Source organism: Cylas formicarius, unplaced genomic scaffold (assembly GCF_029955315.1).
Source record: "Cylas formicarius isolate icCylForm1 unplaced genomic scaffold, icCylForm1.1 PGA_scaffold_2__14_contigs__length_35257938, whole genome shotgun sequence".
Lineage (NCBI taxonomy): Eukaryota > Metazoa > Arthropoda > Insecta > Coleoptera > Brentidae > Cylas > Cylas formicarius.
The window spans coordinates 29883796-29902775 of NW_026844319.1; the positions used below are offsets into that span (position 1 = coordinate 29883796).

At 37.2% G+C, this 18980-nt stretch overlaps 1 protein-coding gene across 7 annotated transcripts in view; it reads right to left on the reverse strand.

Annotated features, from left to right (window-relative positions):
* LOC132698791 (uncharacterized) overlaps nucleotides 1-18980 on the reverse strand; it is a 121284-nt gene that overhangs the window by 42318 nt on the left and 59986 nt on the right. For 4 of the 7 annotated variants that reach the window (XM_060665064.1, XM_060665066.1, XM_060665063.1 and 1 more), the window contains exons 2-3: nucleotides 17365-17846; nucleotides 843-903 (exon numbers count right to left, since the gene is read on the reverse strand). Coding sequence is in view for 3 of the 7 variants with exons in the window: in XM_060665058.1 (XP_060521041.1) it covers nucleotides 843-903 (61 nt within the window). In the remaining 4 variants the exon portion in view is untranslated. The remainder of the gene's footprint in view (nucleotides 1-842; nucleotides 904-17364; nucleotides 17847-18980) is intronic. The other 3 variants (XM_060665058.1, XM_060665059.1, XM_060665060.1) reach the window with 1 other exon arrangement.

Here is an 18980-nt window from a genome sequence, read left to right on the forward strand (position 1 = left end):
ATCGCCGATAAAAACGCTTGTCGTTACTCGAGTAAGATTTTTACATACTTTAAATAAAAAGTACAGTCTGATACTTCGACTAGTGTGCATAGACGGTATATGTTTTGTATGTTTCCACTATTAACGCAAAGCTTTTTTATCCTTTTTATAAAGTGTTTTGCAAAACTTTCAGAATATTATACGTTCTGTTTTCCTTGTTTGTTTAACAAATTATATTAAGCCCTCCTAAACGATGGAAAATGTTCTTTTATTAAATACTTTTACCAAATTTGGCAGTACACTTTACGGGGTCCCCTCGTACACCGAAAATGTCAACGCGTGACCTAGTTTCGGGTCGCGCGTCGTAGGTAGATAAACATACGCGTTTTCGTTGTTTAACTATTGTTGTTTATCGCCCGGGAGATTACGTCGCAGCTCGCGGTCGGAGGAACGTGTTTCCGCTCGCGTAGCAAATACCAATTAACTAATAACCCGATAAATGTTCCACTTTTGAGTAGATTCGGCAATAGCGCGTTGTAGACCGGCAGGCGGTGCCATCGCGCGACTGTTCTGAGAAACACTCGGGCCGTTGTCGGTTAGCGTCCGCAGATGGCGCGCTCGGATCCGCAGTGGCGGCTTCAAGCAATTGACAGTTTTTATATATTGAATTTGTATTATTATGTTACGCTCTTTTTTTGAAAACTATCTTGAATAGGACGGAATACGAGAAAGAAAATTGCGAAACTAATAATGCACACACGCACGAGTTTATTTTGACAAATAACTAATAAATAGTTAGTTAAGGGAGGAAAACTGTATTTTCCATGGCCTACTCAAAAATAAAATTACTCGAAACTACTTACCATTGACAGGAATATAGGTGACATTGCCGCCGTCAAAGTCGATGGCGATACCATTTTCGGCCTGAAACGAAATTCACCGTTATTAAAATTTTGCACGGACGGCGGGACAATTTTGCTAATGAAGGCGCAATAAAAATTATTAACCAACGTCGTTATTGTACTTCGTGCCGATGATAAAAAGCCGACCACACACCGCGGGGTTGTCTGCGTTACGATCAATTTGTCATAAGCAGAAAGGCGAACGGCTCAATTGATCCCGTCCGGCGTTCCCGTTTAACGGCGATAAAAAAAGAAGACGTGGGGCCAATAACAAAACCGTTAATTGTTTTTATCGTTAGCGGAGAACGATGCAAACTGACGCGTTCGACACTAATAATAGAAAAAAACTCTTTGTCTTGATAGACTCTCCACAAATTAAAAATTAATAAAAAACAAAACATCTTTTTCTTCTTCTTGTGCGCTGAGCAACACGTAGGCGACCAGTCACCAGCGTCAACTTACTAGCCGAATGATACTGGTAAGCGTGGCCATAGAAGTAAGGAAGAAGACGTTAATTTACAATGACAATATAACAGTGGAGCTGTTTTTGGGTTGAGGTTGTTCAGTAACGGCAAAATTCTTTAATTGTTTTAAAATTTTATTCAACGTTTCGATTACAATGTGAATTGAACTGATGGGGCTTTTATTTGATGAAAATCCATTTAACAAAATAAATATGAACTAAAAGTTCAGATTTTCACGAAATTATATATTTTCACATGACAATTGTTTCGACAACAACGTGTCTTTATCAAATGCAATATTTACAAATTACCTGCTACTATATATCGAAAAATGACAACAAAAACTTTATTAATGTTGTTGTGAGAATTTAAGTTTAAAAACGGAGAGGTATTTAAATCTAATTAAACGTTAAGCAATACATTTAATTTTCTACCATTTGTGGCTGTATGTAAAATACCAAAATTGTCAAAAATGTGTTTTTCTGTGTTTAAGTGTGTAGCATAATTAGATTCTATTGTTTTTAAACACTCTTTTATGTTCGTTAATGCGTTTCATGAAGGATCTACCTGTTTGTCCAATATCCGCATTTTAACCAGTAGACACCTGATTTTTGAGATTTTGGACATTTCTTTTTATTGTTTTTTAAAAAATTTCCTATTATGTTGTTAGTTCTGACAGTTATTTTTAAACCACATTTTGACAAATGTTTTGAAACTTTTTCACTGGGTTGTCCTATGTATGTGATTGTTTTAAATTGTTTGTGTGTGTTGCGTCTAAATTAATAAATTAATATGAAACAACTGACATACAAATTTTGACTTTGAAATTTATGTTTATTATTAGCGTCACACAACACAGCATATGTTACTTTTTTAATACGAAACATTTGCTTCATTGCTGACTTTTAATTATTATTATCTTGTGTTGAAATTTTAGTTGTTTTCTTTAAATTAAATCCGATTTTTCGAAAGTTGACTTGGCATTGCATTATGTATAGTTTCTTTTGGCGGAATTTATACAAGGCATTGGATATACATCATTTCACTTTTTTTGTGATGAAATTAGTCTCTTAATAGGTATAGGTTTTTTCAGCTAAATATAGTTATGAAATTTTTTGTTTCATGTTTTGTACGCTGTTTTGTTCCCATTTTCTTTTATAAGATAAAAAAACATTATCGGCATATTTGCAGGACCCCATCTTCCTAATGGTTGGCCTTTAAACGTTCACAAAACAAACCACCATTTATTTTAAACAAGTTTTTCGCATTTGTTTTCAGACACCCTCTATATTTTCATTCTCAAAACCTTCACGTTCTATGCTTAATATAAGGACATTAAAACATCGATTGAAATGAATAAAAGTTGCCTTTTAACAATGCAATAACCATTTCCCAATCGTGACGATACGAAAAGCGTGGGTAAAGGCGGCATAAAAAAGTTCTAGATTCTCGAAGAGTCAAGGCACGTTTGATTAATTCCGTCGGCACGTGATTTCCTTCAAACTGTCACAACGAGGCTCAGGCTGGATTAATTATTGTTCTTTTTTTAGTGCCCTGCCTTCAGATGTAGGCAAAAGGTTTAGAAAAGCAATGCAGAGGTGTCCTTGTTCTTCAAGCCCTATAGATACGATGTAGATCAGCTATTTTTGTTTGTAAATCGGCGCAAAGCGTTAGTTTTCATAAACTCATTGAAATAACTGTGGGATGCTAGATATCGCATATGAAACATCTAAGAAAAAAAATGTTCAAGAAGCACCTCCTATAGGCAGGGGTATTTATTATGCTTGTTCTAGTAAAAATTCAACTTGTAGCTTAATTGGTCTTTCGTAGCTATTTAAGAGTATGGTCTGTTCATAGATATAAAAAAGTGACCAATTGCTTTTGAAGAGTGGTCATTAACATACAATGCAACAATATTATTACCTAAAGTTTCGGAATTTAAATTCAGGTAAAATTGTAGTGCGTAATAGAAAATAATTATATATATATATATATATATATATATATATATATATATATATATATATATATATATATATATATATATATATATATATATATACGGACCTGCTCGGCCATATTTCATTCTTCCAGTTTGCCCGGGTCTTTCGTTAATTCCTATCAGTCACTTTCTTATACCTATGAACAGACAACCTAAAAATATAGGAAATTCATAGGTAAATATTTGTGTAATAAGACAATCCACAGACATCTTACATGTAAATCCAAGAAAGTGTCCTCTATAACACTGGATACTTCTCAATTTTTCTATCTGTTTTGGTGTAAATCGCTGCTGATTAACAAATATTTTATAAAATGGAAAAAGACAGTTCCCTATTTTGAGAAGTATAGGGTTTACCTCTATTGCATATGATATTTTATAAATAAATAATAACTGATCGCGTTCTTACCTAAATAAAATTTATAAATTTGATTACATGAGTAAAACTGTAATAATTCTAATACTACTTGTCATATATACTAAAGTTATAAATATGATTACGCAAGGAAAACACTCCTATATAATAACGAAAATTATCAATTAAACAATTAATAATATGATATATATAAATAAAACAAATCATATAATATATAATATAAAACAAATCAACAAACTTTGTTTTTAAATGTTAGTTTTGGATAGTATCAAAACGTATCAGATTTTATGCGTTATGTTGGTATAGTTCTTTGATTCCGTTAGATTTTTATAAATCTTATTTTATACATATATTTAAATAAAAAACTTGTTTACTAAATCCCTAAATATGACACAAAATAGTTTATTTCTACTCCCGTCTGCAAAATCCCTAATAAGCGTGCGGGAAACGTCGCTTTACCACATCAGTTTCGTTTCCCATGAATCCGAACCACTTCGGACAACTTCGGATGTTTACGGAGATATTTCCCACGCTTTGAATATTAACGTTTGTCAATTGTCAAAGTATAATATGCAACACGTTCGGTAAACATTTTAACTCACTCGTTTATTAAACACTCGCTCCGCTCGTGTCAAATAAACTCGTGAGTCAAATGCCGTTTACAGCACTTGTTGCATAATACACTATTGTCTGTACTAAATATCAACGGTGTCCTCATATTTGCCACATTTGCTGTAATTTCGTGAAAGAACGAAGTATTTAAAGCACAAATTATACAAGTCTGTGAGTACGGTACGAAGATATCGGCACGAAAAATGAAAGCAACAATGGCACAGACCACAGACTGTTCTGCGACAACAGTAATTATTTAGTTCGGTGTTGCCAATTATGTTCGGATTTCAGAGATTGATTTTGTAATGAATTTTCCATAAAAATTACGGCAATGCAGTCAGTCATAGCCACTTGCGGTGCATCAACTTTTACCGTAGTAGGGCCACTATATTATCTTATAGCTATATGCCTACGGCAGTCTGACGTAAACGTTTACGGCTCCGGCACAATCAGCGTCAAAATAATATGTACCACAAGGTGGAGGTACAAATAAAATGCGGGTTTCAGTTTAACGAGTCCATTTTCTGGAATTTCTTGAAGGACGAGTCAATATTTCTCGTAGCTATCGAAACATCATCTATCCCGCTGGTTTCATAACGATGTGACTGTATTTCTCATACTGTCAAATATAGAATAAATTCCTAACTAGGAATTTCCATGCATAATTACATTTTTATTCTAAATGTCTAAATCTAACTCTGTTTCACTACAGAGTCGTCATTGAGAGAAAGACTGTTTTTTAATTGCATATGAATTTAGGACTTCCAAAAGTTGCGCTTTTTTGTAACTGAATTCAAAATAAATATAATTTTCTAACAAATATTCCTGGATTTCAGATTTCGAACTTGATGAGTCTGTGGGGGCTCCATAACAGTAACACTGTTTGTGGGAATATTATTAAAATCAATTTTCAAAAACTTTTTACAAAACTTCTAGATTCCTCCTGAGTCGGTTTTTGCTGAGCTAGCATTTTACATAAACACCGTCCCGGATAACTGATTCCCATATTGGTGACAGGTAAAGACCTGAATCGCGGTTAAGATTGTTAAGTTGCTTATAGATTTCTATAGACTCTCGGATTTTTTTGGACAAATTTTTGAACGAACGTCGGGAACAGCTATGGGTTCTCCCCTATTACCAGCTATCTCGACACCTTATGTTTACGCCCCTCATTTAGCCCCGCCTCCCTCAAACAATATACAAGCAGGTACAGAGTAAAATACGAGCCAGTTTCAGTCAAGCTCGGAAGAAGCCAACAGGATGATTGACGAAACGTTAGCAAGTTCGACTCAGCAAAAACCGACGCAGGAGGGATCCAGAAGTTTTGTAAAAAGTATTACAGTAGCCTGTGGAGATTGCTTTGAAAAGTTCGGAACATTATAATTCAAACTGGAATCCTTAATATTCTTTGCAGCAACCGGTTTGGGACAAATCCGACTTCTGACCTAGCGTGTGTTATGGTGATGCGAAGGTGCTTTCGTATGACAGTTTTGAGTGGAATCAAGCCATCCTCTGCGTACAGTGTCGTGTATATCGAACCATGTTTCATCTACATCTGTTGTCTAATATATATCTCTTAATTTCTTGTAGGTAATTAAATGTAAGTGCGTTTTCTGTGTGATTGCCTTTTGTCTATTTTGCGGTACCTAAAATCCCATTTTACTATGGAGGATGGCACGGCTAATATTTACATTGGTTCCATCCTCTAGCTTCTTTTTCAGTTTAACCAAGGTAGGAACAACTTCGCTTTGATAAAGCAAAGGATTAGGTCCTGATCGCTATTGTCTATAGGCTTTTCTTCAAGTATCCACTATTAATAATATTCCTTATCAACGATATTGGCGTTTTTGTCAGGTTTCTTTTAAAGCTTCTTGTTTATGGGGCCTCTACTGATTAATGTTTCATACACATTTTTCTATGAAGCGACATTGTTATATTCTTGTAAAATAACTTTTTCGGAAGGGCAGTAAAAACGTTTATTCTGCCACGCTCGCGAAATATATCAGAAGAAAGAAATATACTTGGCCCACCCTGCCTTATCACTCAAGTAAGACTTAATTAGTTGTTAATAGCTTTACCCAATAACGCTAAGCGATAACATCATTAAAATTTTACCAACAAATCCATGTGATTGCAAAGGGAACTTTTTTAAGACCATAGCCAACTAAGATTGCCGTATAAAATAAGAAAGTTGTTGTTTATGAAAAATTTTTCTCAAAAATAGAACCACCGACACGTGAGTCGATTAAGCCCGATCTAGTTCGGAAATAGTTTATTTTTCCATGTTAAGTCGCTCCCCATTAAGACCACCCTGTATGCGGAACTAGACGGGCGCAAACCATTCCGTTTTACGGTGCCCGCTTTTACATTATACCGATTTTTATCGCCCGGGAAACGGCCGAGACGTTTTCCGAGCCGTGCATTTTCCGACGTCAGGCTTGGGAGCGGCGTTGCCACTGTTACGACAGATCGCCGGATGGCGATAAAGGCCCGTAGGAATAACGTAAGATGGCGAGCCAAAATTTTCGCGATCAGATATTTTTATTTGATTAATTATTTTTATTCGGCTATTTTAATTTTGGACGTGGTGTGTAAAAATTAAGGCCTAATGTTAGCTTCGGGTTTCGGAAGGATGGTTTTCTAGAGGAGCTTTTACATCTACAGGTTTTATAATAAGAATAATATAAAATAAATAAGAACTAAAAGTTCACATTTTCACGAAATTATATATAGCACCGTGTCTTTATCAAATGTAATATTTACAAGCTATCTGCTACTATATATATACCGAAAAATGCCCTTAATTAATGTTGTTGTGAGAATTTCAGTTTAATAATGGAGAGGCAATCTCCATGGCTTCCAATAAATTAAATTTGACTTACGAGTTTATTTGACACGAGCGGAGCGAGTGTTTAATAAAACGAGTGAAACGACCTTTAGTTTTTGAGTATATTTTCGCAAAACAATAGGAATACATTCGCTGACATGACCGTCAGAATTGAGAAACGTCAAAATTCAAAGCGTGTAGTAAAATCTGTGCGTATCCGATTGCTCCCAAACACGTGCGGTAATATCCCGCAAATGTTCGAAGTGGCTCGGATTCTTGGGAAACGAAACCGACGTGGAATAATGATGTTTCCCGCACGCTGTGTAATTAGCCAATTTTCAGACGGGAGTAGAAAATAGTATATTATGCAACAAGTGCGGTAAACGGCATTTAACTCACGAGTTTATTTGACACGAGCGGAGCGAGTGTTTAACACAAACGGGTGACTTAAAAAGTTTACCGATCGTTAGTTTTCAGCCGTTGTGATTCAAATGACGAAAGAATATAACAAACGTCGGCGATCAATTGTAAACGATTGCTCTGTCAAATCAATATTATGCTAATCGATTGGGATAATTTATTGTTTATTAATATTCAACAACCACAACAACCTCCGCAAAAACTATTTAAAAAATCCCGCGAAGCATATTAAGTTAAGTGAACAGTGCGTATTTTTTTGGAATTAATGGTATATTATGCAACAAGTGCGGTACACGGCATTTAACTCACGAGTTTATTTGACACGATCGGAGCGAGTGTGTAACACAAACGGGTGACTTAAAAAGTTTACCGATCGTTAGTTTTTGGGTACATTTTCGCCAAACAACACGAAATCGTTCACTGACACGACCGTCAGAATTGACACACGTCAAAATTCAAGGCGTGGGAAATATATCCAAAAACATCCGATTGGAATTGTAATTGTTCGAAGTGGCTCGGATCCTTGAGAAACGAAACTGACGTGGAAAAATGACGTTTCCCGCACGCTGTGTAATTTGGCAATTTACAAACGGGAGTAGAAAAAATAATTTGATAAAAACAACCCAACCCTGTTAAATTATGTAATGTATAATGTATAATCCAGATATCATTCCGAATCGGTAATAGGAATAGTGATTATTTGCTTAGGTGATTAATTATAAAAGACACACGAGTCCGCGTCAACCGAAGCGACATCGGAAACTTGGCAACGCCGCGCGTTAGCGTTTGGACCGTTGCCAAACGCGCGACTTACGTATTCTCCGTGTCCCTTTGACGTCACCAGTGGCGGACTAGCGTCACACGCGGCGGCGGGGCGTCGGTCGCACCCCCACCCCCCTCCCGCCGCCGGCAAGGGGACCGAGTGACGCCTTGTTTTCCACTCCCCCCCCACCGACCCCTGTCCCGTGATTTACACCGTCGAAACGAGAACGCGGGTTGTTTAATTTTCGTATTTCGACATACAGGTTACATGAGCGTTCCTACGCCCCCCCCGGGATACGGGATTTTGATCGGGATCGAACGGGATTTACGTCAATTCGCGGCATTTCGGACGCCAGGGACTTTTAATCGATTACTCTCGATATGTAAAGGTCGATTCACATTATATTTCAAAGAAACTTCCATTGACTTAATACGGCGTCGGTTGGTGAACACCTTACCTCTGCTCTTCTCTCTAATCATTTCCACATTAAACATAATCCATGCAAGGGTTCCATCACAAAATACTACTACTATAGCAATCGGCTTTCTTACATTCCCAGATAGCACGATACACGATATGCCACAGATATCCTCTAAATGGCCTGAGGATATCCCCTTGCGCCATTAGAATAGAAATAAGGGAAAAAATAAAACTTTGAAATACTTAGTTTTTTTAGATTTGTGGTGTTGTGGGAGACATTTTATTGCCAACGTTTTTGTGCATATCTACATCGACGTCCAGGGTTGGCAAGTCCTTAAAAAAAACCGGAATCAAACTTGCTATTATCATTTTTGGACACGAACGAGATAAGAAACGCTATTTTAATTAAAATACGACAGAAAATACGGATTTATCCAAGTAAAAAAATTACAAAAACGTAAAAATAATGTACAAGATCCCACTTGACCACACTGTTCGCCAGCAACCAATAACGCGATCGTGCCGTGCCTGACTTGCTCGAGTTTCGTCGGCTTCTCCTCCGTCTGGTCGTCCGCCATCTTTTCAGCCTTGTTTTTGTTGACGGTATACGGTATACTGCCACTACTGGCGTCTATTTTGAGTATTTTGCGTGCTGTGCTTACTGCTTTCATTGCTTTCATTTCAGTTACTTTTTTGTGGTAATTGGAGTACTGGACATTACCTTCCCAGTAATTCTCTTACGCTGTTGGAAATAACCTGGTAATTAAGTAAGGTTCACTGGTATAACTATAAAAGATCATATATCCTCACAGTCGGATATACTAATGACGTCTCATCTAGTATAACTGGATATCCTTAGTATGTGCTAACAAACATCCTAAGGACACACGTATCTGATATACTGTGGAAGTTCTAATTAGTAACATCGTAGATCCTAAGACAAAATTCCATTTGAGGTGACAAGAGTTGACAGCATTCCATGCATATGCGGCAAAGAATACATTGGAGAGATCGGACGAAAAATATAAAACTAGGCTCAAAGGACATGAAAGAGCTTTAAGACTAAGACACATTTGCTTATATATTGTCTCCGTTCTTAACGAAAAATAACGTCAAAACCAGATTTACCACTTCTCAAAGAACATGAAAGAGCCTTAAGATTATGACAAATAAACTCATCGGAAGTTGCGGAAGACAGTCACGAAACCGGACATAAAATTTTATTCGATAATTCGATGTAGTCAATTCTTCTACCAACGAAAAGTCCGAGATTCTATAGGAATCTATAAGCAACCCAACAATCTTAACCGCGACTCCGGGCTTTGCCTGTCACGACTATGGGAATCAGTCATCTCAGACTGTATATATTATACTGGCTGTATAAATATAAGCCATGCCACCCTCCATAGAGTACCGCAAAATGGACAAAAGGTAAATAGTAATGCAATCACACAGATTACACACTTAAGCACAGTTCCATACACACGACACTGTATCCAAAAGATTAATTGATTTGCTGTTGTCTGCAAAGAGTATTATGGATTCTAGCTTGGATTATTGTGAGGGGATATAAGTGCAGAACTTAGTAGTATCATGTTTTTGCTATTTAAGAAATACATAATATTGCCAACAAGAGGCAGCTTTAAATTTTTGTAGAATTTACGGGTGTTATCTTAAACCTCGAATATCTCAAAAAGTAAGTAAAATTTCAATATAAGATAAATAACAAACTTTGATTATTTTTTGTCCTACAAATGACATGGGAATAACAATATAGGGTGTTCAATTTGAAAATCTTGAGATTTTGTTAATTGAATTCGCTGAAACGGCACCAGCTATTTGGAAGACCCTGTATACACTGAGGCGCATCTTTCAAACTGATTGAGAGGTGTATCATCTCCTTAGTCTGTGGTTAAATTTCTTAAGAAGGTGACCTTTATTTTAACCAAGGATTCCAAAAATGTCGAAATATAAGGTTGTTCGGAAAGTCATTTCGTTTTTTCCCGTCAGAGGACTTAATTACGTTTTTTCGAAACCAACTTCAAACTTAAGCCGCATAACCATTATATGTCTTGAGAGCTAATATTGCAAGGCTTGTGTGTGAAAAAGTTCTATTAATTCTACGCAGTAGTTTTTGGTTGGTGCCCTTTTAAATATGAAGAGCAATAAGCAGCATTTTCGTCATATTTTACTTTTTTACTTCAGAAAAGGTAAAAATGCTGTCCAAGCGAGAAAAAAATTGACGGATGTGTATGGAGAAGGCGTGTTAACAGTACGCAAGTGCCAGAACTGGTTTGTAAAATTTCGATCCGGCAATTTTGATGTCGAAGATGCACCACGGTCTGGAAGGCCGGTCGAAGCTGACAAAGATGCGATAAAGGCATTAGTTGATGCAAATCGGCGAATAACCACACGAGAGATCGGTGAGAGATTAAATTTGTCGAATTCGACTGTTTATGGCCATTTGAAAGGCATGGGCTTAACCTCGAAGCTCGATGTCTGGGTGCCCCATGTCCTTACGGAGCGAAATTTGTGTCGTCGCGTTGACGTGTGTGATTCGCTCCTCAAACGTCAAGAAAATGATCCATTTTTGAAGCGGATTATTACTGGGGACGAAAAATGGGTTGTATACAACAATGTTAAACGCAAGAGGTCATGGAGCAGAAAAGATGAACCGGCTCAAAGCGTGTCAAAAGCCAACATTCACCAAAAAAAGATGATGCTCTCCGTTTGGTGGGATGTCAAAGGAATCGTTTTTTTTGAGCTTTTGCCGGACAATACAACGATTAATTCAGAAGTCTATTGTCATCAACTGGACAAATTGAATGATTCACTTAAAGAGAAGAGGCCCGAATTAATCAACAGGAAGGGTGTAGTGTAGTAGGATAATGCGAGACCTCACACAAGTTTGGTCACTCGCCAAAAACTTTTACAGCTTGAATGGGACGTACTGCAACATCCACCATATTCTCCAGATCTGGCGCCTTCCGACTACTATTTGTTCCGGTCCCTGCAAAATTTTTTGGATGGCAAAACCTTTACCTCAAATGAAGATGTCGAAAACCACCTGAACCAGTTATTTGCCAGCAAGGACCAAAACTTTTATGAGAGGGGAATTATGTTACTGCCAGAAAGATGGCAAAAGGTGTTAGACTAGAATGGCCAATATATAATTTAATAAAATATTTATTCATTATACGAAAACTGTCTTTCATGTTCCCCAAAAAAAACGAAATGACTTTCCGAACAACCCAATATATAGAGAGCGTTCCATTTAAAATAACAAAGTTGATGTGGAATTCCCTACGCCCGCTACTGGCGTATTAAAAAAAATGCGGCACACTAAATAATGCCTCTTAATACATTGTACATGTATGCTAAATTTCATTAAAATATCTAAAGTCGAATTACAGATATTAAAAAAAATATTTCATTTTTGAAAATTGACATTCAATTGGAAAACAATAAACAGTTAATATCCTAGAATCTTGCGTGTAGGACATTTCCCCGTAAGGGACGACAATAATTCTACACCCAATCTCAACTCGAACGTAACGCGGTAACGTAAATAAAATATCGCCACGAGACGGGACTGTTTAATGAAATTTTAATGAGCTTTTTGTTGTTCGCCGATGAGATCCTTTGTAAGCGGCGAAAAGGGCCAAGATCCTAGCGCGACAACGACGAACTTGGGGAAAAACCGCAACAACGGGGCGAAGGCGTAGTGGGGAGCGGGGATTTAAATTGTAAATTAACCCCGGGAGGGTGGGGGGGGGCGGAAGTTGGAGTTGCTCCTTAGATCCCAAATGATGTTTTTATTACGCGATTTTCGGAATGTCGCGATTATTCAAGTTTTCTATTAATAAATAATACCTACACAGAAATAAACTAAATCTTAATTGTAGATTACGTGTATCTTCAACATTTTGTACACGATTTAAATTTAAGTATTTCCAAATTAAGGACGCCAGTTTGAATTAAGAATTTTAATCCGCTTGGAAAACGAATGTGATATTTTCGAGATATATTTTTCATTGTAGCAAATAGTTTCGTTTATTAGTAAATCTCGGAAAGAGGTGACAGCAGAAACAATTCAACACTCCTATCCGTCATGCAGGACTTATTACCGAGACAGAATACGAACATGATCAGCCACTAAGCGAGCGGATAAAGAAAGCAGTTTCAAACCACAATTACGTTTACAAGTGAGGAATTGAAAGATTTTATGGTGATACATCAGGATCAGCAAGAAAGGGTGAGGAAGAGCACCAAGAGGAGCAAGAAGATGAAGAAGTTGATCTCGGACCACCACCAACCATTCAACAAGCCGTCCTATATTTAGTTAAGCTGCTAGAGAAATTTTTTATGCATCATGTTGTAACGGGTTCAATTTGTCATTGGCTACTTCGACTTATGTTTCTCACATGTAGGTTAATAATGCTCGGAGACTACCTATTAAATGTTTTATTCTCACAATTACACACTGTCTTAATCCTCAAAACTACGGGTTTTGCTAATTATTCTTCACTACTTCATTCTGGTCGAACACACTGTAACTATTTAATTGCTTGGTGTGGTCTGCCTGTCCTAAAATAAATGTAAATTAGTGTAAGTCCTTGCATTTTTGCTGCAATTTAGGATGTTACTGCAGAATGCGGTTGGATTGCACGAGACGATCGTCCTGTATTCCTTCTTATTTCCGAACTAACGGCAATTTCTATTTTGTCCCTTGCTTTCATTTATTTACACTTGTTATAATTGGTTATTATTGGTAATAGCGGATAGTAGTTAGGTAATATTTGGTCTCCTTGCGTTGATTAACTCCTGTCATTGTTGGCCCATTGACCCTAGTGGTGTCAGAACCGAACATCGTATTGCCAGCACCATCGGTCTTTTTTTTTTGGAACTTTGTGAAACTTCATCGGTCTTTCTTTTTTTGGCTTTACGATTTCCGCCGGTGCAAGTGGTTGCAAGATTTCAATCCGAATAAGTTTGTGGCATCTCGTAGTTTTCGAGGATTAAACCGGATTGAAATTTTGATTGATTGAAAACATTACAGCTTAAGCTGGATTAAAGCTAACCGACCTAGCACCTGGCACTCTTCACCGCCACCCACGATCATCAGGCGTAAGTTTCACAATTTATTTCACGCTTTGCAAGTAAGTATGGACACCGCAACTCATTATTTTGTTTTGTAGGGTTTTGGTTTTGGATTTGGTTTTTCTTTTGGAACCAGTTTTTGATTGATTGAAAATTCGTCAAGTTTTCAAGTTAGCTCGGTTCAGGACGTTGCAGTGCATATCTCCTCGTCCAAGAGTGATAAGCATTCGTGCCTATCCCACTGACTGGTGAACCCGTAGGCAGTATAAAGAACAGCCATCTTAGAGCTTGCCCGACTCGTTCGTTGCTGGTAACTGGAGGATCACAGATAAACCTCTATTTACGATCCGGTTAATTTTATGCCTGGAGGAGAAGTAGACAACCAAACGCCAACAGAAAATTGACAATACGAAAAATTTTTGAAATAGAGAGAAAAACTGGGCAATGAATTTTTTTCTTTGCCTAGAAGTAGGTTTAAAGTAATGATTCATATGTTTGATTAAATCGGCATTCGGGATCACAAAAATTCTCTGCATTCTCATTAAGTTAAAGCAAATAAAGTAAATATCTGCTTTGGATTACCTTGTTAATAAAATTTATTTTATGCTATTTATGTTATTCATATTTATCACACACTTTTAACAATCGTAGACATCTTGTCATTATTATTAATGTATCTTTTTTTATATTTTTACTCCATTTTTATAGTAATATGGCCACCTTCTCAATATAAACTTATGCTCATGTTAATAGAGTAACTTTATATTTTTCAAACTAATTTAATTTGAATTACCTACATTCTTGTAAAAAAATTTAACATCCTCAGACGAAGCATTTCATTTTGTTGAGATTTATGCAATTGCAATGTAGTGGCCTAGTCGGTAAGTAAAATGACATTCACAATTTAAGTTTCCCACAGAAATTTTACCCGCCGTTAGCATGAACATTAGTGGTTTTTACAGCTTTTATATTAATATCTTACCAATACCAAGTGGACAATTTTCAAATAACCATGTCTCGTCAGTACAAACAAAACAAATTTGAAGGTTAGGGCCTGCTTTTTCTTGCTTATAAGATCTTAAAAATTTATCTTTGGATGATTTTTCTTCTAATTACAGTCTATTTCTTTAAATAAACTACTCAATGATCATTTAGAAAAGTGAAATAAACAACATAACGTTTTAAAGTTATGTTTATTCCATAGTTTATATGACATGTGATCATATCTCCCTTATCTAACGTACACAGTTGGAAAGAGACAACAATAGCAGAACCGATCGGAACGATAAACGTATAGGTTTAATGACAACTATACGAAATTTAGTAATTCGTTAATCTGTTGTAATTTTTAATTTGTTAGATTGTGACGGTCGAAGAAAAAGTATAGTACGCAACACGTTTGGTAAACTCTTTTTTCTACTCTACCCACCGATCCTAATTACACAGAGTGAGGGAAGCATCACTTTACCACGTCAGTTTTCTTTCCCACGAATCCGAGCCACTTCGGACATTTCCGGGATTCTACCGCACGGATTTGGAAGCAATCGGATGTTTTCGGAGATATTTCCCGCGCTTTGAATTTTGACGTTTGTCGATTCTGACGGTCATGTCAGTGAATGTATTTCTTGTTGTTTTACGACAATGTACCCAAAAACTAACGGTCATAGAAAAACTATAGTATGCACCACGTTCGGTAAACTTTTTAACTCACTCGTTTATTAAACACTCGCTCCGCTCGTGTCAAATAAACTCGTGACTCGTTTACCGCACTTGTTGCATAATATACCATTAATTCCAAAAAATACGCACTGTTCACTTAACTTAATATGCTTCGCGAGATTTTTTAAATAGTTTTTGCGGAGGTTGTTGAATATTAATAAACAATAAATTATCCCAATCGATTAGCATAATATTGATTTGACAGAGCAATCGTTTACAATTGATCGCCGACGTTTGTTATATTCTTTCGTCATTTGAATCACAACGGCTGAAATTGGGTTGTAACTAACCAACAATCACCGTACACTGGCAAGTGCATCCAGAGGAGTCTCATCAACACATTTTACTTTTAATAAATAAATATATTAAGTTAGCTGGCACTTTAAGTAGTAGTGATAAGGAAACAAGACTGCTTTCGGTTCGCATTGTTCTTCTATCGTGCTCCTGCGGACCACTATCGGAATATCGCGAACACTCTGTACCATACTTAAAAACCTTAAATACAAAAGTTTTAGCTGTATATACGGGCGATATCGTCATGTAAAAGAAACTGACATCTAAAACACCGATTTTAAATTACTGCCAATTTTCAATAATAGGGGGAACCTATTTTTCAGTTTTTTTGAATTTGCGGCGCACCTTGTATATTTTTGAAAAATTGTCAAGAATGAAAGTGTATGGAGCCGTATCTTGTGCGTCTTCCGGTTCAAGAATTTTTTCGGCCATGTAAACGGTTTTTGAAAAATGGTCTTTTTTGTAGACTCTTGCACACGAGATTGCAATGCCCAGTAAACAATCGAAAATCGCGAAAAAAAGATGCCATTTCTTACAAGCTTATGTATCTCGTGAAGGGTTAAAAAGGAGGTAGATTTCAATTTTGTAGCTCCAACGGTTGGAAAGTTATTCAGGAAAACTCACAAGACGAGCACGGAGAACGGACAGACAAAAAATTTCTTTTTCGATTTTTTGAAAGTAACAATTTTGAGGTAGAAGAGAAACCTTGAACCGTTATTGAAGAATCTTTCATCTGTTTATAGCAAGCATTTGTTAATGATCGTGGTGGTGCCTGAAGGAATCAACTACGCTTCAGATAATATGAAGAAAAAACCTAGAAAACATTAATCTGACAGTTCTTTCTTGAGGGTTTTGAAACAGCAACCAAGAAAGAGTTGGAAAGAGAAGTGAGCAAGACCATGCAAAACTAGTTACCATCATCATAAAGATACGAAAGATTATGATTACTGTTCATACGTGAACCACTCGAATGAAAAAGAACCAAACTATATATTATTTGTAGACGATATCTTTATCTTTGATAAATTTTGATAGCTTTGATAAATATAAAAAATTGTATAAATAACAGCGATTTACGATTATGTGTTTCCAAATATCTCTCGCGAACTGAATTTTAATCAACTGCTAGTAATTTACTCTCGCAAAAAGAAAAATTTTCGGGGTCATCGAGATTTTTGTCTATAACTGAAATGGGGGTCATAGTCCCGCATTTTCCGCGTCTTCTGGTTCAAAAATTTTGCCAACAGTTTCTCAAAAAAATAAGGAGATAAAATAACAAAAAATTTGTTAAAAATACTTTGCCACATTTGATTGCTCTTAACGTCCATAGAATAGATGTCGGTATGAACTGCCCTTGCCAAATCTGAAAATTTCTGAAGTTGTTCGCGTTTTTATGACGCGTCTCCAGGGAACAGAGAACAGACAAAAAATAAAAACATCTTTTTCGACGATCGCGTCCGATCTTTCGAAAGCTGATGACACTTACTGTTGACGTTTCGCCGCCGGCTCTCAGCTCGTCGTCTTCCGCTGTCGCGGGCTGCAGTTCTTGATACGAGTCGCCGCTGCTTCTTCGGCTACCGCCCGCCCCGCACACCGCCCTTCGGAACGCCCTCGCGACCAGCGAACACAGACCGCACCTGCGTTTCACCGGTGCCGCAGCGGCGGACAGACGCCGGCCCAACCGCCTTCCGCCGCCGCCGCCGCCACTGTCCGCCGTTAGCTGCTGCCCCCCTTCCCCATCGCCACAACACGCCACTGCTCCGCAACCTAGAGCGGCGCCCCGCCCCTGCCGGACGCCGTCCCTAGCCACTGCCACACTACGCCACTGCCACCGATGTCTCGCTTGTCCGCTAGAGGGCGGGTCACTCACTCATCGATAGTTTTATGGGGTAGTATTTTTAACGACGACGACGAACCGGAACATTTAAATGCGATTATTTATTTCCGCAGAAACGACTAGATTTACACCTGAAATAAATACAAATCCGTACGTCTAGGCTTCCGTCTTAAATATTTAAAATGTTTTCGTGAGAGAAAGAGTCGCTAAACACGAATGTATTGATATTTCAATTGAAACAAACACAACGGTAAGACACAAACGAATTTTGAAAAGCTCAAAACTTATATAAATATAAATGAACTAAGCATTGTAATGAAATTGAAAACAACAGCTGATAACATATGCGATGTAAACTTTTAGAAAAATAATTTTTGTGCAATCGGATATCCAAGTTGCTTTAATTCAGGAAATAGAACGGGGAGAAAAGAAAAGTGCAAAGAAAAAATAGTTCAGGCTAAAGCGGCAGGCAGTTCTAGTGAAAAACTAAGAAAGCCAACAGTGGTTCCAACCGCAACGTCTTAAAAATGTACCACCCTCTGGACCTATCGTAAAACTAAAAGCAGAAAAGTTTGCTGAACAGCTTGCCATTATCAATTTCAAGGCTTCGGAAGGATGGTTGGTTAGTTTTGGTTGGAAGTTCAAACAGAGACATGGTATAAATTATGGACAGATAAGTGGCGAAGCCCGTGATGTCGACAGAAACGTCACTGACGATTGGCTGGAAAAAAGAAAGCTATTCGTCATTGGAAAATCAACTAACCCACGATGATTTAAGAACATGAAGCGTTTGCCGGTCACTTACAAGGCAAACAAGTCTGCATGGATGACATCGCAAATTTTTGATGAGGAGATACGGAAATGCGATGCAGAATTAAAGGGGAGGAAAATATTACTTCTCTTAGATAACTGCCCTGCACATCCCCACATTCCTAATCTAGACAAATTTTACAGATACAACAGCAGACTTGGCAGAGGAAGAGCACCAAGAAGAAGAAGAAGATGAAGAAGTTGATCTGGGAAATTTTTCATACATCATGGGGAAAATACCCCTCTCGAAGAAACGGTGAAAATACAAGCCAAAGTGCGAAATGCGTATTGGCATACTAAAAAAATTCAAAATAAATAAAAATTAAATATTACACAAGAGAATAAAAAGCTGCTTCGCGCTAAGCGCTATGAACTTGCCCCGCCCAGCAATCTTCTTTCTCTTTTTTCTTGGGTTTAGGAAGTTTTGCTCACTCTAAATGTACTTAGTTTCAGTG